The 18,662-nt window shown below is 41.0% G+C and overlaps 1 protein-coding gene across 1 annotated transcript; it reads left to right on the forward strand.

Annotated features, from left to right (window-relative positions):
• Nucleotides 1-634: 634 nt before the first annotated feature.
• Nucleotides 635-16,796, forward strand: CD200 (CD200 molecule; the record flags this gene model as incomplete). Its single annotated transcript, XM_080696220.1, has 6 exons — nucleotides 635-646; nucleotides 6,340-6,421; nucleotides 9,580-9,906; nucleotides 12,499-12,771; nucleotides 16,222-16,329; nucleotides 16,705-16,796. 6 exons carry the CDS (start codon nucleotides 635-637, stop codon nucleotides 16,794-16,796), a joined length of 894 nt encoding a protein of 297 aa, XP_080552346.1.
• Nucleotides 16,797-18,662: the final 1,866 nt, after the last annotated feature.

Consider the following 18,662-nt stretch of genomic DNA (forward strand, 5'->3'; position numbering starts at 1 on the left):
AAATGAATCTCCATCAGTAATGCAAGTGGAAGGAACTGTTCAGCAAAGAGAAAAACTGATCACATCGTCAAAGAAGTCATCGCAAAATTGATTGCGTCAATATATAATTTGATTCTGAATTAAAAATAATAAATGTGAGGGTTTTTTTTTTTTTTAAGTGTCCGTTTGGTTAAATTCCACTGGAAAACATGTGCCACCTTTTCAAATGCTAATAGTTAATTAAGCCATTCATCTCTCCCTCCTCCCACTCCATTTCCTTTTCAGCACAGGTAACAGAAAAATGGAAAAAGTGATTTTTCCAGAAGCTTTCTCAATTTTCCCCAATTGCCACTTTCGAAAAAAAAAGTCAAAATGCATATATATAAAACAAAAAACCCACTAAAAAACCTATTTGAAGATGTGAGACCATCGGTGCCCACGGCGGGGGCTTCCTGTGGCCTGGTGGGGGCGGGGCGGTGGAAGGAGGCTGCGGCGGGAGGAGGGGCCGCGGGAGGGGGGCCTGTTGCTGGTGCTAATGCTGGGGGCTTCGAGGCAGGTGAAGCTCCGCCCTAGCTCGAGTCCGCGCAGCCCGGTCCTTGGAAACCGCCAGCCCTTTCTCTCGCTGCAGTCGGGCACCCAGCGCGGCGGGAGCGAGATGGAGAGGCTGGTGAGCGAGCGGCGGCCGGGTGGGAAGGGGCGAGGTGGGGCCGCGGGTCCAGGGCGCTGGCCGGCGCGGGCCGCAGTGCGGGGACGGCGGCTGCCCTGACAGATCTCCAGCCAGGTCCGTGGTGCTGATACGAGCGCCTTCTTCTCGGCGCTTTACCTGGCTGAGAGGCTGATCTGGCTCTCCAAAGGGTGTTAACAGGCCATTTCTGGCGCCCTGGTTCTCTGTCCTTGGAGAAAAGGATGCTACCAGGCGAGGGCTCCGGAGGCGCCTTGCCGGAAAGATCATTGCTTTCTGCCCAGAGGAACTGGGCCTGGGAGCCGCGGGACCTCTGGGCGGCCCCTATCGCTGGCCTCAGTTCTCAAGGCCAGGAAACCACAACCCCTTTAAAACTGCCCCAAGACGGGGCTGGCCGGTGTTGTGCTGGCTCGGGTGGGAATGCAGAATTCCCATCGCACGCGCTCCAGGAGGGCCCCTTCCCTCTCTGATGCCCAGCCCTTTTCTGCATCCTCTGGGGCTTTGCCTGGGGAAGTCATGGAGGATCCCAGAGGCTGCCGCAGCGCCGAGAGGCGATCCGAAAGCTCTGCGATCGCGTTCCTTTGAAGGGTTAAAACCCGGGATATCCAGGGAGTCAGACATTTTGTTTATTCAGGATCTGTTTATCTGACAAAAATCAAAGCAAAGGGTGTTCCTATAACCTATTGGTAGAATTAGATAAAAACCCAAATACAATGGAAGCCGCTAGGTAGTATTTTCATGTATAGCTCGCTCGCAAGCCCAGACAGCCATTTATTTTCTTGATCTTTCTTAACAAAGGAGAATGGTGGTCTGTGAGCTAGTCTCTACTGACGCCGCTCAATGCTTTTTTTTTTTTTTAATCTTTGCTGCTATCGTTCAACAGGAATTAATACCCTATTTTACAAATAAATAGGCAGGTTAATTTTTCCAAGTCCATGTGGTTACAATGTGGTAGGATCGGAATCTGGATTTAAAACTCTCAAGAGGATGAGGGGCGTATGTATACCAGCTAGGTGGGTGGTTGTCAGGGGAGACCCAGGCCTTCTAAACCTTGCCTGGCCCTTCATGGTCAAAGCTAAGGCTGGATGTCTTTGTTTTCGCAGAAGGACTCCTTGTTTAGGTGCTGTTGCTAATCGTTTTTTAGCTACCTAACTCATTTTGACATTTATTAACACCTAGGCACTGTACTAAGTAATGTAGGCTCTTTACTTTCATCCTATCCCTATGAGATTACAGCAACACTGATTTAGTGCTTATTTGTATCAGATGCTATTCTAGGAGCCTGATATATATTCCAGGTTGAATATCCAATATCCAAAATGCTTGGGACCAGAAGTGTTTCATATTTTAAATTTTCTTTTGGGTTTTAGAATATCTGTATATGTCTGATAAGATATGTAGGGAATAAGACCCAAGTCTAAACCTGAGATTCACTAATTTTTCACGTAGACCTTACGCACACTAGCCTGGAGATGATTTCGTAAAATATTTTTGTGTGTATCTGCTTTATGGCTACAACCCATGACACAAGATCAGATGTGGAATTTTCCATTATGATACCGTTTCAAAAGTATTAGATTTTGTAGCATTATGAACTATTTCAAATCTCTTACTTATATTTCTATTAGTCCTTTTAGCTGTGAGATTGGTAGATTGTTTTCCTAAATCACAGAAAGATAAAGTGATTTATTTTACCTTACAATTTAGTGCTCATGCCAACCAGTGTCTGTCTTCCTCATTACAACACAGCAATGCCAAGTTGCTACCCTAAAAATATAAATACCGCTGTTTTCAAGTTGGTAGTATTGTCTGTTATTCTTCATGGGCTAGAAGGCAAAAATAAATTGTGAATGTGTGTGTGTGTGTGTGTGGTGTGTGTGTGTGTTTAATAGCAAGGCATTTCTCCAGATTCCCATTGCTTCACTGTTTTCATTTCTTAAATTGCTGGCTCCTAGCTGGGCGTGGTGGCATACATCTGTAATGCCAGTATTTGGAAACTGAGATAGGAGGGTCACAGGTTCAATGCCAACCTTGTCAAATTAGTGAGATTCTCTGCAACCTATTGAAACCCTGTTTCAAAACAAAAAATAAAAAAAGGATTGGGAATGTTGCTCAGAGGTAGACCGACCCCTACCCCTCACAGTCTTGTATGTATGAGTCTGCTTTCCCTCATCCTGAAACACAACCACTATGAAAGCCTGGATTTCCATATGAGAGAGAGAGAGAGAGGGAGGGAGGGGAGGGAGAGAGAAACAGAAAGAGGAGTGTAATAGTTAAAAAAAGCATGGAATTAGGATGCCAATATATGTCTCCATGGTAGCCTTAGCTAATGGCAAAACAAAATGTGTTGGGCCCTAGCATCACACCCCCAGGAAACATTTGACTCTTTGGGTTCTTTTTATTTTATTTTCCCCTGACTTTTCTAACACAGTAAGATAGGATAGAACAGTCTCAGTGATACTGAGAAAATTTTCAGGTAGCCATTGTGGCCCTTCAAAACTAAATGGAGTGCCTGCGAATGGGTGAGAAGAGGAAGTGAGGTGAGCAGGCGTCGTGGAGATTGTCTCTTTTTAGACAGCGCATCATCCTAAAACACAGACATCCACTATGAAAGCAGATCCATCTGCATTTCCTCCTCACAACCTGCTAGGGCCTGGATTTCCATATGAGAGAGAGAGAGACAGGGACCGAGACAGAGAGAGAAAGAGGAGTGTGCCCTACAAGCAGTGTCTTTGTTATTAGCTTTAGACCTAAGAAAATAAGAGAAGTCATGGGTAGGCGTAGCAGTCTCATGGTATGCTTGGGTATTGAACAATAAAAGTATATGAACAAATGGCACCTTATCCCAATGGCACATTTAGATGATGTACAATTTTATTTTCTGTAGCTTTGGGAATGTAAGTAAAAATGAAGTTATGTTACATAGATGAAGTGATCAGGATGCTCCATGAAGGCACTCTACAGGATCTAGACCAAAAATCTAAGAGATTGGGCCTTTCTGTTTGAAGACAGGAAGGCGCTTGGGTATGGAGTGGCACTGGAAATGGGCCATGGGAAGGTGAGATATCATCTCTTCCAGGTCATCCATTTCAAAAGATGTACAAGGGACACTGCTGGGGACTGATGAGATGCTACCTCTCAGGTAGTCTTAGTGGATGCTGGAGAAGAGCTGGGCCTTCACCCAGGCTGTGACAGGTCTAGTGCTCCCAGGCACTCCCACCTCCAGGGTCCAAATGAACCTGGGGGAGTTGAGACAAGCCTGGTTCCAATGTTCATCACCTTGCTGATCCTCTGGCACAGTCCTAGCCAGGATAATCGGGGCTCCTGTCTTTATGGCTGTATACCTAAGGTCTAGCTACTGTGAGTGATTTCCATGAAAAGGTCTACCCCTTCCTATAAGGGCACTTGGCAACTCTGAAACTGAAGGGAAACCAAGGTTACATAATGACACACCTACAAGACACCAGTGGTTCTAAACTGGTTTAGTGATTCTTCTGTAACACTTCCCATTAAGTTTTAGGTCATGGCTCTTTCCCAAGGGAGGAAAAACATGTGTTGGTCAGAACTAACAAGTCCAGACAGTGGGAAGGAAGAAGGATACTAAAATTGGAGTGTGTGCCTCCACTGGACAGGAATAAGAAAGAGAAATTCTCTTGACAGATTAAGGAGAAGATGTTGAGATCCTCAAAGACTGTTCCACTAACCCCTGATCCTATGGCCAAGGAATAGGAAGATATAAAGCAATAGAAATCCCAGAGAAATTTTAGGACAATCAGAAGGATCCAGTTCAGAATGTTGGGGCAAAAAGGAACTCTTGCAGAGAAATCATTGTATCTAAAAGGACTGGCCAAAATAAGACCTCGTTAAGGCAGATATTAAGAACAAAGTGATGAGATTCTCTCTGTGTAATATACTCTTCAGTACTGTCCCTCAACCAAGGCAATTTAGGTGGTTATGGTCCAATAGTCTAGAAATAAGCTTCAAGTTATATTAGCAGACGCTGGACCTGAGCAGGGTTGGTAAAAACCTACACATTCAGGATGGGATGTCCATGCAGAGTTTGCCATGTCTATGGATTAAAGCAAGGATAAGCCAGTCGGCATATCCTGCTAAAACAATAGGACTTGGTGAGTCTTGAGGTTCTTGTGGGGAAACAGAAAACATAGACAGAGCCAAATAAGAGATTGTCTTTATCCAAACAGCCAATATCCCAACCCCAGGAATTTAGCACAGTCTGAGAAGATTAGCAGTTTCAGAATTGGCAGGTCAGGTTTTGGTATTAAGTTTTTCCCACTGACAAGAGAGGATGAACTGGGGTAGGGAGAGCTAGACTGGTGCAAGCGTATTGGGAACAGTGTCTTGGGTCTTGGGTATGTGTTGGGCTGCAGTGAGAAGAGGTCATCTTCTTTCAAGCTAGAAAGTAAACTGATGCCTTCAAAGACTAAGAAGTGGTATAAAGGTGAATGAAAGAAGACCGGAGCCCTTAGGCATTAGGAGAAGACGCCTGAGTGAATGTGCAGAATAGAGATCAAAGGCTCAAATCTTTGATCTTCTCTAAAAAGCTAGGGGCTATGGAAGGTTTTTAAGGAGATGGCAAATTGTGCAAAGGTGAATATAAGGAAAATCAGTAGACAGTATCTAATAGAATGTTCATTTATGAATAAGCTGATAGCAAACTTATTGGGGGGGGGGACTGCCCCTTATATGCTGCTCTCTCCAAAGCACTTCACACAGTGTGTGGCATAAGGTCAGATTCAACAGAGATGATGAATGAGAGAATAAATGATAGAAGTATTAGAAGAGTTAGAAGACAATGCAACCATGCAAAACACCAGTGTAGGAGCCAAGATGAGGACAGAAAGGTAAAAAACAGTGACTTTGCAAGTGATAATTTGTTGTATACTAATTACCTGTCTAAGAAGAGGGAAAATGTAAAGCCTAGGATACCTGAGTGCCTGGGAGACAGAAGTCCAGAGGAGAAGCCGCCTTAAAATGGTGGTGAGTTTGGTGTCATGAATACGTTTCTTCGTTCACTCCTTTCCTTTTATTCACTCAACTGAGAGCACTGGAGGCCAAAGGAAAACAAAGGAACTAGAGCAGGAAAGAGTTTGGTGCTCCTAATGCGTGGAGAGGGTGTGGCGTGCAAGGAGAGGGCACAGGGCATGAGATGGGCCGCCGGTTTGTAGGCGCCGAGCTGCAGGTGGTGGGAAGCTTGCTGTGGCTATGGTTTGGAGCAAAGAGAAACCAGTCAGCATATCCTGCTAAAACAACAGGATTTGGTGGGAATTGAGGTTCTTTTATGGATCTGGGAAGCGGGTGCTGTCTAACATTTGTGTTCTCTGCGTTTCTGTTTTTGTTGAAGGCAAGTTTGTTTCCCCAGTGATCCCATGCCTCAGAGACCTTGCTCTTGGCAACGGTGGCTGTAGGAGCAAAGCCGCCGATTGCAAGGGCCAGTTGCTGTCATGAGAATGCCACACTGCGGCTTTTCCCTCTCCACATCCTGAGCACTCTGTTGTTTCTTCCATTTATAGCCTCTGGTTCTGTTTCCACAGAACCCAAGTTCTCTCCTGGGTAAAGACTTACTTCCCACATTTCCTGGAGTAGCGATCAAGTTGGAGATTTCTTTGGCTTTATCCAAATGCAAACCCCCATTTCTGTACTTTGCTTTCTGTCTTCAGGTATTCAGGAAGCCCTTCTGTCACCTGTCCACCTACAGCCTGATTTGGGGCATGGCAACAGTGGTGCTGTGCGCAGCACAAGGTAAAGATGCTCGAGTCCCTGCCCGAGCCCAGCAAACGCAACATCTGGGGTGGTTTGCCACTAACTACTGTTTGTGCTGTGTTACTTCCATTTGTCTGCATGGATCATTGAAGGGTGTGATTTGCTCAGAAGAATGGGAATGCTTCTCTCCTCTTTCCACATTTTTTAATGTTTGTTTTCAATGCAGAAGAACAATTTGATATTTAAAAGCTGTTTTCATAGAATAAACCAGACTGTTGAAAAATATCTTAAGTTCAAATATGCTATCATTTTTTACCCATATAACTAAAAAACTTTAATAATTCCCTGCATCTGTATGGATATGGGAATGCTTGGGGAAGAACATGAGTGCATGCAGTCTTTTTGGAAGATAATCTGGCAGTGTGCCTTACAGTTGGATTTACTTTATTTTTACAGAAAAATGTAGAAAATAATGAAATACAGGCTACGTAGGTTCATATTACCTAGTGTATACAACTGGATGTGTGCTATCTACTTACCTGCTGAATTCCCTAGTTCTTCCCCTCTGCCTACTTTCCTGGTGGCCTTTTTAAAAAATATATTTTTAAAATCTAATTTATTTTAGTCACTTTCAGTGTGGTGTTGCCCAACATCAGCCTGCGCAGGATGGGGAAATGCTGGGAAGGGAAAGGCAGGCTTCATGTCCATCCACAATCCTGGCCCACAGCATTCACCGTAGTGTGACTCGACTGACTGGGGAATCTCAGTGGGTTCCACACAAGCAGGGAAGAGCTGTAAGCTTTCCAATAAGTGATTTCTTCCGCAGTCAAGAAGGAAAAAATCATCCTAGAGTTGAGCCTTAGTTTGGGTCTCTTTTTCATTCTGAATTCTAAAAACCAAGTTTCTTTAAATCTCTTCTCTGCAAAGTCTCAACAAACTCTCAGGAAGCCTCGGCCCCACTGACAGGTGCCACCTCCCGTATCTTTCTCACCTTCAGGATGGACACCTGCCACCACATCCCGAGCTCCGCAACGCTGGGGGTCCAGTGTGTGCCCTCTCTTTGTCCCAAGATTGTGGGGAGGCATTTGTGCAGTCTTCGGATTTTCTGCTTATAATTGCCAACATTCCATCTGCTTTCTTAGTCTTAAAAACAGATTTTGGTGTTTTTGATCAAGTCTGCATTTTGTGTATCATTTATAACTTGATATTTTTAAATAATTCACTTCTCTTTTTTTGAGGAGGAGTAGGTTTGGGAGTGAGTTTTATATTTATTTTTAACCTTTTATTTTCTATTAAGTATACCTTGGATTAAATGTGTTCCTCCAAGAATAGCTTTACCCATTTCCACTGATTTTTAACATATTGTGCTCTGGCCATCAGTTATAATATGATTTCTGCTATGATCTCTAGTGTTAACTAAAGAGTTAAAAAGATCGCATAAATTTCTCATTTTATTGCATCGTGGACACTGTTCAAGGACACACTGAAAATTTTTCATAGCTGGTTTCATGTTCAATTTGGGGGAATATTTTACATTTTGAAAGATATTACACATTCTCTCTGAGTTTTAAATATACATATATATTTGGGTAATCTATATGTACACATAATCCATACAGTGCATATGTAAATATGAAATGTCATTATATTAAATATATAAACTATATGCAAAAGCATATATATCTTCAAATTTTCTATATCTTCATATTTGCTTTTTTGCTTTAATGATTTTTTAATATGTGGAACTATAGATTCTGAGAGATGGATAGAAAGCTCTCCTATGATGATTGTGGGCTTACAAATTTTTATTTGTAATTGTATTCACTTTTACTTTCTATATTTCAGAGTTAGATTGTTAGGTGCATGAAGGTTCATGATAATATATACTATTTTTAATTTAACTAGTTCATTTGTTTTGTGTTGTTCGGGATTGCATCCAACACTCCATGCATGCTAAGGAAGTGCTATATTACTGAGCTACATCCCCAGCCCAATATATCTTATTTTAAATTGATCCTTCATCACGTTGAAAAATAATTCCCCAAACTTTATAGTACTTTGACCTTCCATTCTCCTTTTCATCTCCTCTTTACAAGTTCTATTGAGCCGATATTGGAATATTTAGGTCTACTCTTTGAATGTATCTTAACTATCTTTAATATTCTTATCCTTGTATGCGACTTTCTGGAAGAATTCTGTGGCTTGGGCCTTCCTGCCTACTAATTTACTCTTAAGTGGTGCCTGTTCTGCTAAGTTAAACAATATGTGTGTCTCTTGGTTCCTGTATCTCTAATTTCTACTTTTCACAATGTTGTCTTTTCATTACACTCAGAATATCACATTTATTTATATTAAAGTGTTTATTGATTTATGATACCTTTATTCATTGGATATGTCTCCTTGGTTTAGTAGAGTTTATTACTTCTCTTTCATTGTGCTAGCTTCCTTCAGTGTTTGACTACCTGCTATTATACAGAGACTTCCCATGACATCATCCTTCATAGTATAAGTGGCCAGCATTGCAGGGGAGGAGAAGTGATTGGTATAGCATTATATGAAACTGGGGAATGTATAGATTGTCATCTGGGTGTCAAAGCTTCAAACTCTCTCGGGTACTCTAAGCCTTGCAGAGCAATACCCTGTATATTTCTGTCATATGTCTGTGCTCACTCCTACTGTCTGGAGGCATGCACCTCTGTTCTCTTCCCTTCCTATGTAGGTGTGTGTGTGTGTGTGTGTGTGTGTGTGTGTGTGTGTGTGTGTGTGGCTTCCCCATCTTCTTTGCTTAAACCAATCACACTGCCTGTTGTCCTTTGGCCTTCTCTTGCTCCTGGCTTCTACCTCTCCAAGCATGAACACACACTTGCTGGTCCTTTCATCCTGTCTGGAAGTTTTCGTCTTCAATCTTATTCTACTTATTTTCCAGTTTGCAGGGAATCTTTACAGTATCTGGTCACTGAGCATTTTTTTCTTGTTATTATACTCTGCTACTCTACTTTTAAAGATTGAAAAAAAAAACACGTTTCTCTATCAGCATATAGGTATGTAAATACATTTTGTTTTCTTCTTTGCATTTCTATCTTTTCCATACTTGACTTTCAACGTACATCATATTTGTTATCAAGAACACATGTGCATGTGTGTATGTGTGTGTGGATTAAAATTTTAAGTCATAAATGTTCTTTTATGATTCCTAGAGCAAGTGGTGACCCAGGATGAAAAACTGCCTCTGCACACACCTGCGTCCTTAAGATGTTCTCTGCACACTTCCCAGGAAGCCTTGGTTGTGACATGGCAGAAAAAGAAGGCTGTAAGCCCAGAAAACATGATCACCTACAGCAAGAACCACGGGGTTGTGGTGCAGCCTGCCTATCAGAGCAAAGTGAACATCACTGAGCTGGGACTGCAGAACTCAACCATCACCTTCTGGAATACCACGCTGGAGGATGAGGGGTGTTACATGTGTCTCTTCAACACTTTTGGCTCTGGGAAGATCTCAGGAACGGCCTGCCTCACCCTCTATGGTGAGCATTTCTGAGAATACATGGTCTCTGTTGGGAAATACTATTTTCAAGAGTGTTTGGAACATGGTTATATGCCTGTTTTTTCAGTTTTCTAATCACAGAAAGGTTCACTAGAAGGTGCTTAGCCTTCCATGTCTGCAGCAGCAGTTGTTATGTCATTTGTTGCTGTTGTTGTTAAGAGTTCATGGCGCTCCACTGAGGTCTTTGGCTGTTTCTCTGAGGGATCTTTCTCTCAAAATTGAGAACAACAATGCAGACCATTAGGTTCTCTGTAAGTAGTGATACAACATGTGACCCTGGAAGAGTCCTGTCTATTATCTATATCAGAGTTTCTTTATCTGGACAATAAGGGTGAAATATATAATCCCTAGAGCGCCTTACAATTTTAACTGTTTGGATCTATGGACAGAGTTAAATGAGGTGAACCAGGAGCTATTGTAATGGTCCTTATTTTTCTTCAAGGCAGCTGTTTGAGCATAGGCAAACTCACACGCACAAGAAAGGAGCTCTTCATACCTGACAGGGATGAATAATAAACACTCTTTAAAGATCCAATAAGCTTGATCCAGTGGGATTTTTGTCCTCTTTACTGAAACATATCTGAGATGAAGGATTAGGAAGTGAGAATAAAGAAGAGCTTTGGAGCACGGCACACTTCGTGGTGGTTTTAGAAGGGAGAAGACAAACTTAGACACGGTTATTAGGAATAATAAAATGACATTTTAAGCACACTGAAGATATTGGCCATGGGAGAAGAGGAGATTCAAGGCAACAGTGCAAGGGAGATATGAACACTGAAATGCAATTTTCTTTCAATTATTTTGCCTCTGCTCAATTCTCTCCTCAGAATCTTATGTCAGGCTTTCTTATTGCTTTCCACTTCATTCTTTTGCTGTCTGTTTCTCTCCTTCTTTTCCTCCCATTTCTCCCTCTTTCTTGTTTTTCTTCTCTGTTCTTATATTAATATTTCTCTTTTCTATTCATTTTCTTCTTATTATACTCTTCTTTTTCCTCTCACTCCCTTACTCATAACCTATTATTTTTTTGGTTTGAAAACCAGACTCCTGAGTGTTCTAGCTGGTGAATTCTATTTTCATCCACACCGACCCTTTCTAGCCATACCTTAGAACTTCAGTCTAAGCCATTCTTTGGTACCCGAAGGACCCTGACACCCCATATGACCACATCATTAACATTCATCTTAGCTAAGTGTGGTCACACACACCTGTAATCTCAGTACTTGAGAGGTTGAGACAGGAGAATCATAGGTTCGAGGACAGCCTCCACAACTTAATAAGACCCTGTTTCAAAAATTAAAACGAGCCGAGCGTGGTGGCACACGCTTGTCATCCCAGCATTTGGGAGGCTGAGACAGGAGAATTGCAGTTTACAGATAGATAGCCTCAGCTACTACTTAATGAGGCCTTTTGGAACTCAGTGAGACCCTGTTTCAAAATAAAGAATAAAAAAATAGGGCTGGGGGTAGAGTTCAGAGGTAGAATGCCCCTGGGTTCCATGCCCAGTACTGAAAAAAAAAATTAAAAAGTGCTGGGGGTGTAACTCAGAGGTAGAATGTCCCAGGTTCAATCTCCAGTACCCAAACCAGAAAGCAAATGAAACAAAAAACACACATTCATCTTCCTTCACTTTTCTCTCTCTTTGTCTAGAGCTCTAACTATTTGGAATCTGGCCTTTTTTGGACGGAGCTGCCGTCCTTTAGCTCCACTCCCCTGGCTGCTACCTTCCCCCTCCCCCCAGTTCTTAAGCCTACATGCACAGACCAGCTTTTATTAAGCACTTCCTTGCAATTATCTTGAGGCTCTAAAACCAACTACAGAAAGAACAGCCTGCATTTCTTGTCAGAGATAAATTCTACATTCCAACGAAAATGAACTTTCAAAAAGGGAACAAGCTACAGCTGAACTGAACATTATATCTCATTTCTCATAAGCTGGTTGTTTTCCCTTAATCCTATCAGGTGATCTCCAAGGTCCTTTGAACTGTCATGCTTTGTTTTTACTGGTTACGGCTTGTGCATTTCCAGTTTGCATTTTGTGTAGCTCTTCTAGGCAGGGATTTTACAATTCTCTTCTCGGTATCTCGTCCCTTGTTCCAGGTTTAAGCAAAAGATGGCTCTCACTAAACAGTCCTTTCTCTGTGGGATGTTGGTTCTGCACCTGCCCATGTGCTTATGGTAGATGCAGGCTACATATATGGAGGTGCTGGTTGGGTTTGCTGTCAAACTATTTGAGAGGAACCCCCACAAGAAGATCAGGATTCTGCCTTGATCCTGCAAAAGAACAGAATAAGTCAGCTTTGGAGTATTGGGAAGAGAAGAATATTGTCTGACTTTTCCATACTTTCTCTCCAGATAGCTAGTTCTTCTGGAGATAGTAGAGAGAGGGCCTTTACTAGCCCACTCTCCACCCACAGCATCAGGAAGGACTGAGGAGGCCTCGGTGGGGGTGGGATGCACTGCCTTACCTGTATATCCCCAGCAGTCTTTCAGGATCTTTCCATCACCTCCCTGAGGAGGAAGATGAACTCAGACCAGGTGTTTAACTGATGGCAGGTCATATTTTTTTGTCCCAGTACAGCCCATAGTATTCCTTCACTACAATTTCTTTGAAGACCACCTAAATATCACTTGCTCTGCGACGGCCCGCCCACCACCCATGATCTCCTGGAAGGTGGCTGGGTCCGGGTTTGAGAACAGTACTGAGAGTATAGTGCACTCGAATGGAACCACATCCGTCACCAGTATCCTCCGTGTCAAAGACCCCAAGAATCAGGTGGGGAAGGATGTGATCTGCCAGGTGCTGTTCCAGGGAACTGTGACTGACTACAAGAAAACTCTGAACAAAGGTAAGATGGCTGTCTATGGTCGCAGCTGTGCGCACCTACCTGAAAGATGGCAAATGTCCCTTAGAGACTTTCAGTCTTTCACCAAACGAGGTAACGGGAAAGAAAGGAGCAAGTGAGGAAGGCAAAACAGAGTCGAGGAAGCAAATAAAGCAGGCTTTACAGTAGTTTCTCCTCATCCACACAGGATCTATTCCAACACATAAGGTAGAGGCCTGAAACCGATAATACCAAACCTCTGCATACCACATTCTTTCCTATATTTACATATCTATAATGAAGTTTAGTTTTTAGCTGAGTGCAGTGGCATACATCCCTGATCCCAGTACTTTGGAGGCTGAGACACAAGGAACCCAGGTTCCAGGCCAGTCTCAACAACTTGGTGAGACCGTCAGCAACTTAGTGAGACCCTATTTCAAAACAAAACAAAACAAACATTTTTTTTTTAAAGGCTGGAGGTGTTGGGCGCAGGGAGAATACCTGCCTGGGTTCAATCCCCAGTACCAAAATATAAAGTTTAATTTCTAAGTTAAACACAGCAAAAAGATAACAAGATACACTAGTAATGAAATATAACATTTGTGACAATGTACTTTGATAATCATTTGTGCCTTAAATCCTTTATTAAATAAAACAAAGTTTTTTTGAACACACGCACTGTGTGATCTTGTGAGTTGATCTGAGAGCAAAGTCAGCTACTAAGTGAGTATCAGGCAGGTAGTGTAGACAGTGTGAGTACGTGGTACAAAGAGATGATTCGCATCCCAGATGGGGTGCAAGGGGAGGGTGTGAAGTAGCATCACACTACTCAGAATGGCGTTCAGTTTGAATCTTATGAATTGCTTATTTCTGGAGTATTCCATTTCCTGTTTTTGGCCCACAGTCAACTATGGGTAACTGAAATCAGGGAAAGTGATAAGGGAGACTCCTGTACTTTGGGAAATGTGATAACACATTGCCCACATATCAAAGGCTGTTGCTGATACACATTCATTCATTTCCTTATTACATTCTGCTATGATATACTGAATGAATCTTGTGTGCCAGACTTTGGCACAAACACAGGAATAATCAAAGAAGACTTGATTCTTTCACTCAGAGTTCTTCTGGTCTCTGATACAGACAGAAATTTCTCTGGGCATTCATAAAGCTGTGCGTTAAAAATGTCAATAAGAAGCCGGGAGTGGTGGCGCACACTTGTAGTCCCAGCATTTGGGAGTCTGAGACAGGAGGATTGCGGTTCACAGAGAGCCTCAGCTACTTAGTGAAGCTCTTTGCAACTCAGCGAGACCCTCTTTCAAAATAAAAAATAGGGCTGGAGGTGTAGCTCAGAGGTAGAATGCCCCTGGGTTCCATCCCCAGTGCTGCAAAAAAAAAAAAAAAAAAAAAAAAAGGAAAAGAAAGAATAAAAGAAAAAGCTTCAATAAGAAAGCTACTAGCTGAGTGCAGTGGTACACACCTGTAATCCCAGTACTTAAAAGACTAAAGAGAATCACAGGTTTGAGGCCAGCACTCAGTAATTTAGAGAGACCTTGTTTTAAAATAAAAAATAAAAAGGGCTGGGTGTAGCTTAGTGGTACACACACACACACACACACACACACACACACACACACACACACATTACCATGGGGAGGCGAGGCGTGGGGATTAGAAGGGTTCCTGAGGACCTGACATCTGTGATGAAATCTCTGTGTCTTCTGCAGTGGGAAAGGGCAGATCGGAAGTGTCTTCATTGCTCTTTTGGAACAAGTTTCTCCATTCAAGTTCCCTTTGCTCTCTGTGTTTCCCTCTGTCTCTGGGTCTCATAGATACAACATGAGAGAATTATGTGTGAGAGAATAAGGGGAGTTGTGGTCATAGAGATAAAAAGTTTTACTGAGGACACCCATAATCTTCTTTTTCTAAGTAGTTTTGAAGCACTAATGGAGAAATAAGCCTTCTAATGTACCACTGCTCTTCTGGGAGCATTTTAAACAAAGAAGCCTGGAAACACTTGCCTTTGTACCTCACTGGTGCAGTATTCTGCAAGGTACATCTCCTGGTGGTAGTTCTGAAATCCTTGAAAACTCAGACTAATACAAAAAGTGGTTATTTAGGTAAATTTGTTCCAAGAGATTTGCAGTGTCAGATTTGGTCATTTGTGAAAAGATCCTCAGATTTCAACCAAGAAAAAATGTAAAATTTCCTGGAAAACAAGAAGGAAATGATATCTCCTTTTCTAGAAATACTAAACTTGACTTATGCGATGTACAATGTTTAATGCCAGTTGCATATTTGTTTACTCTGTGAACATATAATTAAAATCTTTCCTGTTAAATTATTATGCAGAACACTGGAACTATAAAAAGCAGACAAATCTGTGCCTGAAGGCTCTTGGTTAAATTGTGATGTAACAAATTCCATTATGGAGATGATAGTGGACACTTTCAAATCAGGGAGCTTAATTACAGGGAAATGGATGGAACTGGAGAACATCACGCTAAATGAGATCAGTCAGTCACCAAAAGTAAGAAATCGGATGTTCTCCCTAATATGCAGAAGCTAGGGAGAAAAAGGGTCAGAGGAGGAACTCTAGATGAAGGAGAAGCTACAGATAAGCAAATAAGGCGACCTAACAAAAGGGGATGGGAGAGGGGAAGAAAAAAGTTTCCTAATATACATGATATACATTCACAAACATATCAAAATCAATCAGTAAGTCAAACATGAGAAGGAAGGAGGAGGAAGGGAATGGGGTGGGAATTGGGGAAGGGCTAAGTGAGTGATGTGTACATGCCTGCCTCTGCCGTCATGTACTGCATTAAGACATATGACTACAATGCACCAATAAAATTTTTTGTAAAAAAAAATCAGGGAGCTTTTCCTTTGCATTTGTGCTACAAGGTAAAGATTTGATAATTGAGCCATAGATTAGAAGAAATGCGATTAAAACATTGAGATGAGTTATTTCTGGGAGTTGAAATCATGTAATTCATAATTTTTTCCTTCTTTATACTTCTCAGTATATTCCAAAATTTCTTCTATGAGCTTTTAATGCTTGACAGAAATTGTGGTGGAATATAAGTAATTTGGAGGCAAACGGACTTCTGATTGGGCCTTGGCTCTTCTGCCATCTACTTACTATTCAGATTTTAAGCTCTTTCGGCTTCTCTGAGCCTCGGTTTTTATTTTCTACTCTGTTAGAGAATAAAATAATATTTAACTCTTGAAATGTTTTGAGCATTAAATGAGATAACATGCAAAGATCCTATGTAGTAACTGCATGAAACATGTTAACTATGAATAATGTTTCCTAAGAGATATTGAAATCATATGAATTCATGCATACATAGACCTATAGTTTTAATCGGAAAATCAACTCTAGTAAAAACTCATCCGAAATGTTGCCTCATCACCTTTTGCCTCAACAGTTTCCTTTTGTTTCCTTTTCCCTCCCTTTACTATTCACAGGCTTTTGGTTTTCAGTGCCACTATTGTTGAGCATTGTCTCCCTGGTAATTCTGCTGGTCTTAATCTCAATCTTATTATACTGGAAACGTCACCGGAATCAGGATCGAGGTGAGTGTTTGTAGCAAGTAGGCAGAATGAAACAAGTGGAATAATTTTTTAATGATAGTTTGGGGGTCCTCTGTAGATAAAATAAGGGTATGTCAACAGTGGTGTTCTGTTTGTTGTTCTTAAAACATAAATGGTAAATCTTGATGCTGTTTTAAAATGCTTCAGGGTCATTTTCTTGCAGTTGGACATTTCTGCTTTTCATTTGCTAGGATGGTTCAAAGGTTAATTATTTTCTAAGCCGAGAGAAAGGGTTCATGAGAGGAAATGAGGAAAGTGGAATGAGATCATTTAATGGCAGAACCAAAGAAAGAAGTCTGGCACCCATGCACGGTCCTCTCTACCTGTTAATAAGGACAATCTTTTCTCTTTTTACAGCATTCCACAAGCCAGATGCCCATTTAAGAGGCTGTGAAATTGTCCAATATGATCACTCATTAAATAGCACTTCCTATGTTACACTCCCATGATGTCTCAAACACTCTCGGCAACATACAGGTGATCCACACTTAACAGTAATTGTGTCATGTCGTTCTGCCCTTCTAGGCTGTAAATTTTTCTTTATCCCCTACAACATCTATTACAACATCTTATCTCTATCAGGTGTTCAATAAATGTTGATTTATTGAATGAATGAATGAATGAATGAAGAGATGATGAATAGATTTTCAAAGGGAGTTTTTCAATTTCTTTTTTCCTATTATAAATTCAGTTCCTCATAAATGCCAAGTTTAAAATATTGTGAGATAGTATAAGACAAGAGATGCTATAAAACAAAAGAAGTGAGCTATTTATGTAGGAAAAAATTCCTTCAGTTTCTGAAAACAGTGCATAAGTTCTTAAATCGCATGCAAAACTGAAGTTTATGGTATGAGATGGGAATGCCTAGGGTAAAGGAGTACTCTAGGGATTTCCACTATCTTAGATGACTAAAGGTCAGAAGTCAGGGAAGAAAAAAATGTTGGGTTTGAGCATTATTTTAGATTTTTATTAAAAGTCTCCCTCAAATACTATCTTATTTCCCCTTTCATTTTATGTTTCATGGACTATGTATTTCATGAGTTAGGTATCTTGACCACTTTATTTTTGTATAAACCTGATAAGAAACACCAGATCAGTTCTTATGGATTTATAAAATAAGCAACAAATCCTCAGTGCTCGTGGCCCTTTTGCAAAAATAAATAAAGGAATTTGTTCTATCTGGGAGAAGAGATCGCAAAGCAAATTATCTTATTGCACAAAAACAGAAGCCCATAGAACTCATAAGAACGTCACAGAATATCAAAACCAGAAATCTGTTTGTGTTTTATCCAAACATTTCATTCTTCCAAATAGGAAATGGAGGCCAGAGCCAGAGTCAACGTCCTTCCCTAAGGTTACCCAGGTCATCAACAGCAGGAGAGGATTAGAACTCTGGTCTCCTGACCTCTGTCAGAATGTTCTGTCATTACTGATGCCCTGAAGTCCTGAATTGAAATGAGCTATTGTCATTAGTTACATTCATTCTGGTTGGTATTTGCTGTATTGTGCTTTTGGAAAGCACAAGCAGAAAAGTGTAAAGTTTTCAAATTCATTTAAAAAAGTCCCTCTTGGACAAGAGTCTTAGAATACAATCCATTTACACCCAAGGTAAATTCTACTAAACAGGAATATTTGCAAAGTAATTACCCTTTTTTCATTAAGCAAGTCTTGACTTTTCTGGGAAATACAATTGTTGAAACTTTGTACAATTCTTGAGGCAAAAAGAGCCCATTTATTTACATGCCCAAGTTTTTCCTCATTTATGAAATAAATATCCAGAGCTGTTGTTGAGTCATGTAAGCACCAGAGTTACTGATAATGTCTTCATGGTATATGGCAAATTCAGTCAATCCCTCTGGTTGTTCAGTGGCATATTTTGAATGAGTTGATTTTTGAGTGACTTAAACATTTAACAGTGAGAGAATATGGTTCCACATAGGTAAAGCTGGTTATACCATATATTGATTATACTGGATGCTTCTAAGTTCAGAACTAAGGAAATAGTTGATCATTAAGACCAAACCTTAAACAGAAAATTGTGAGAAAGGGTGGAAAATCATAAAATATAGTAACAATTTTTATTTCCTCAAGCTGTAAACCCTGATGGTTAATTTTTGAGGAAGAAAAATATTCCTATACATTTGTCTTTCCTTGTTCTTTTACCTTTACTTTTATTTTCTTTCTATTTTTCTTTCCATCCATCATCTTTCAAAATCTTAAAACATTTGGATGGGCAGGGAAACGTAATCAGACAAAATTGACTTAAGAGTTCTTAACCCTGAGACATAATGATGTGAACATAAATAAGGAAGTGA

This window comes from Muscardinus avellanarius (genome assembly GCF_963383645.1).
Source record: "Muscardinus avellanarius genome assembly, chromosome: 5".
Lineage (NCBI taxonomy): Eukaryota > Metazoa > Chordata > Mammalia > Rodentia > Gliridae > Muscardinus > Muscardinus avellanarius.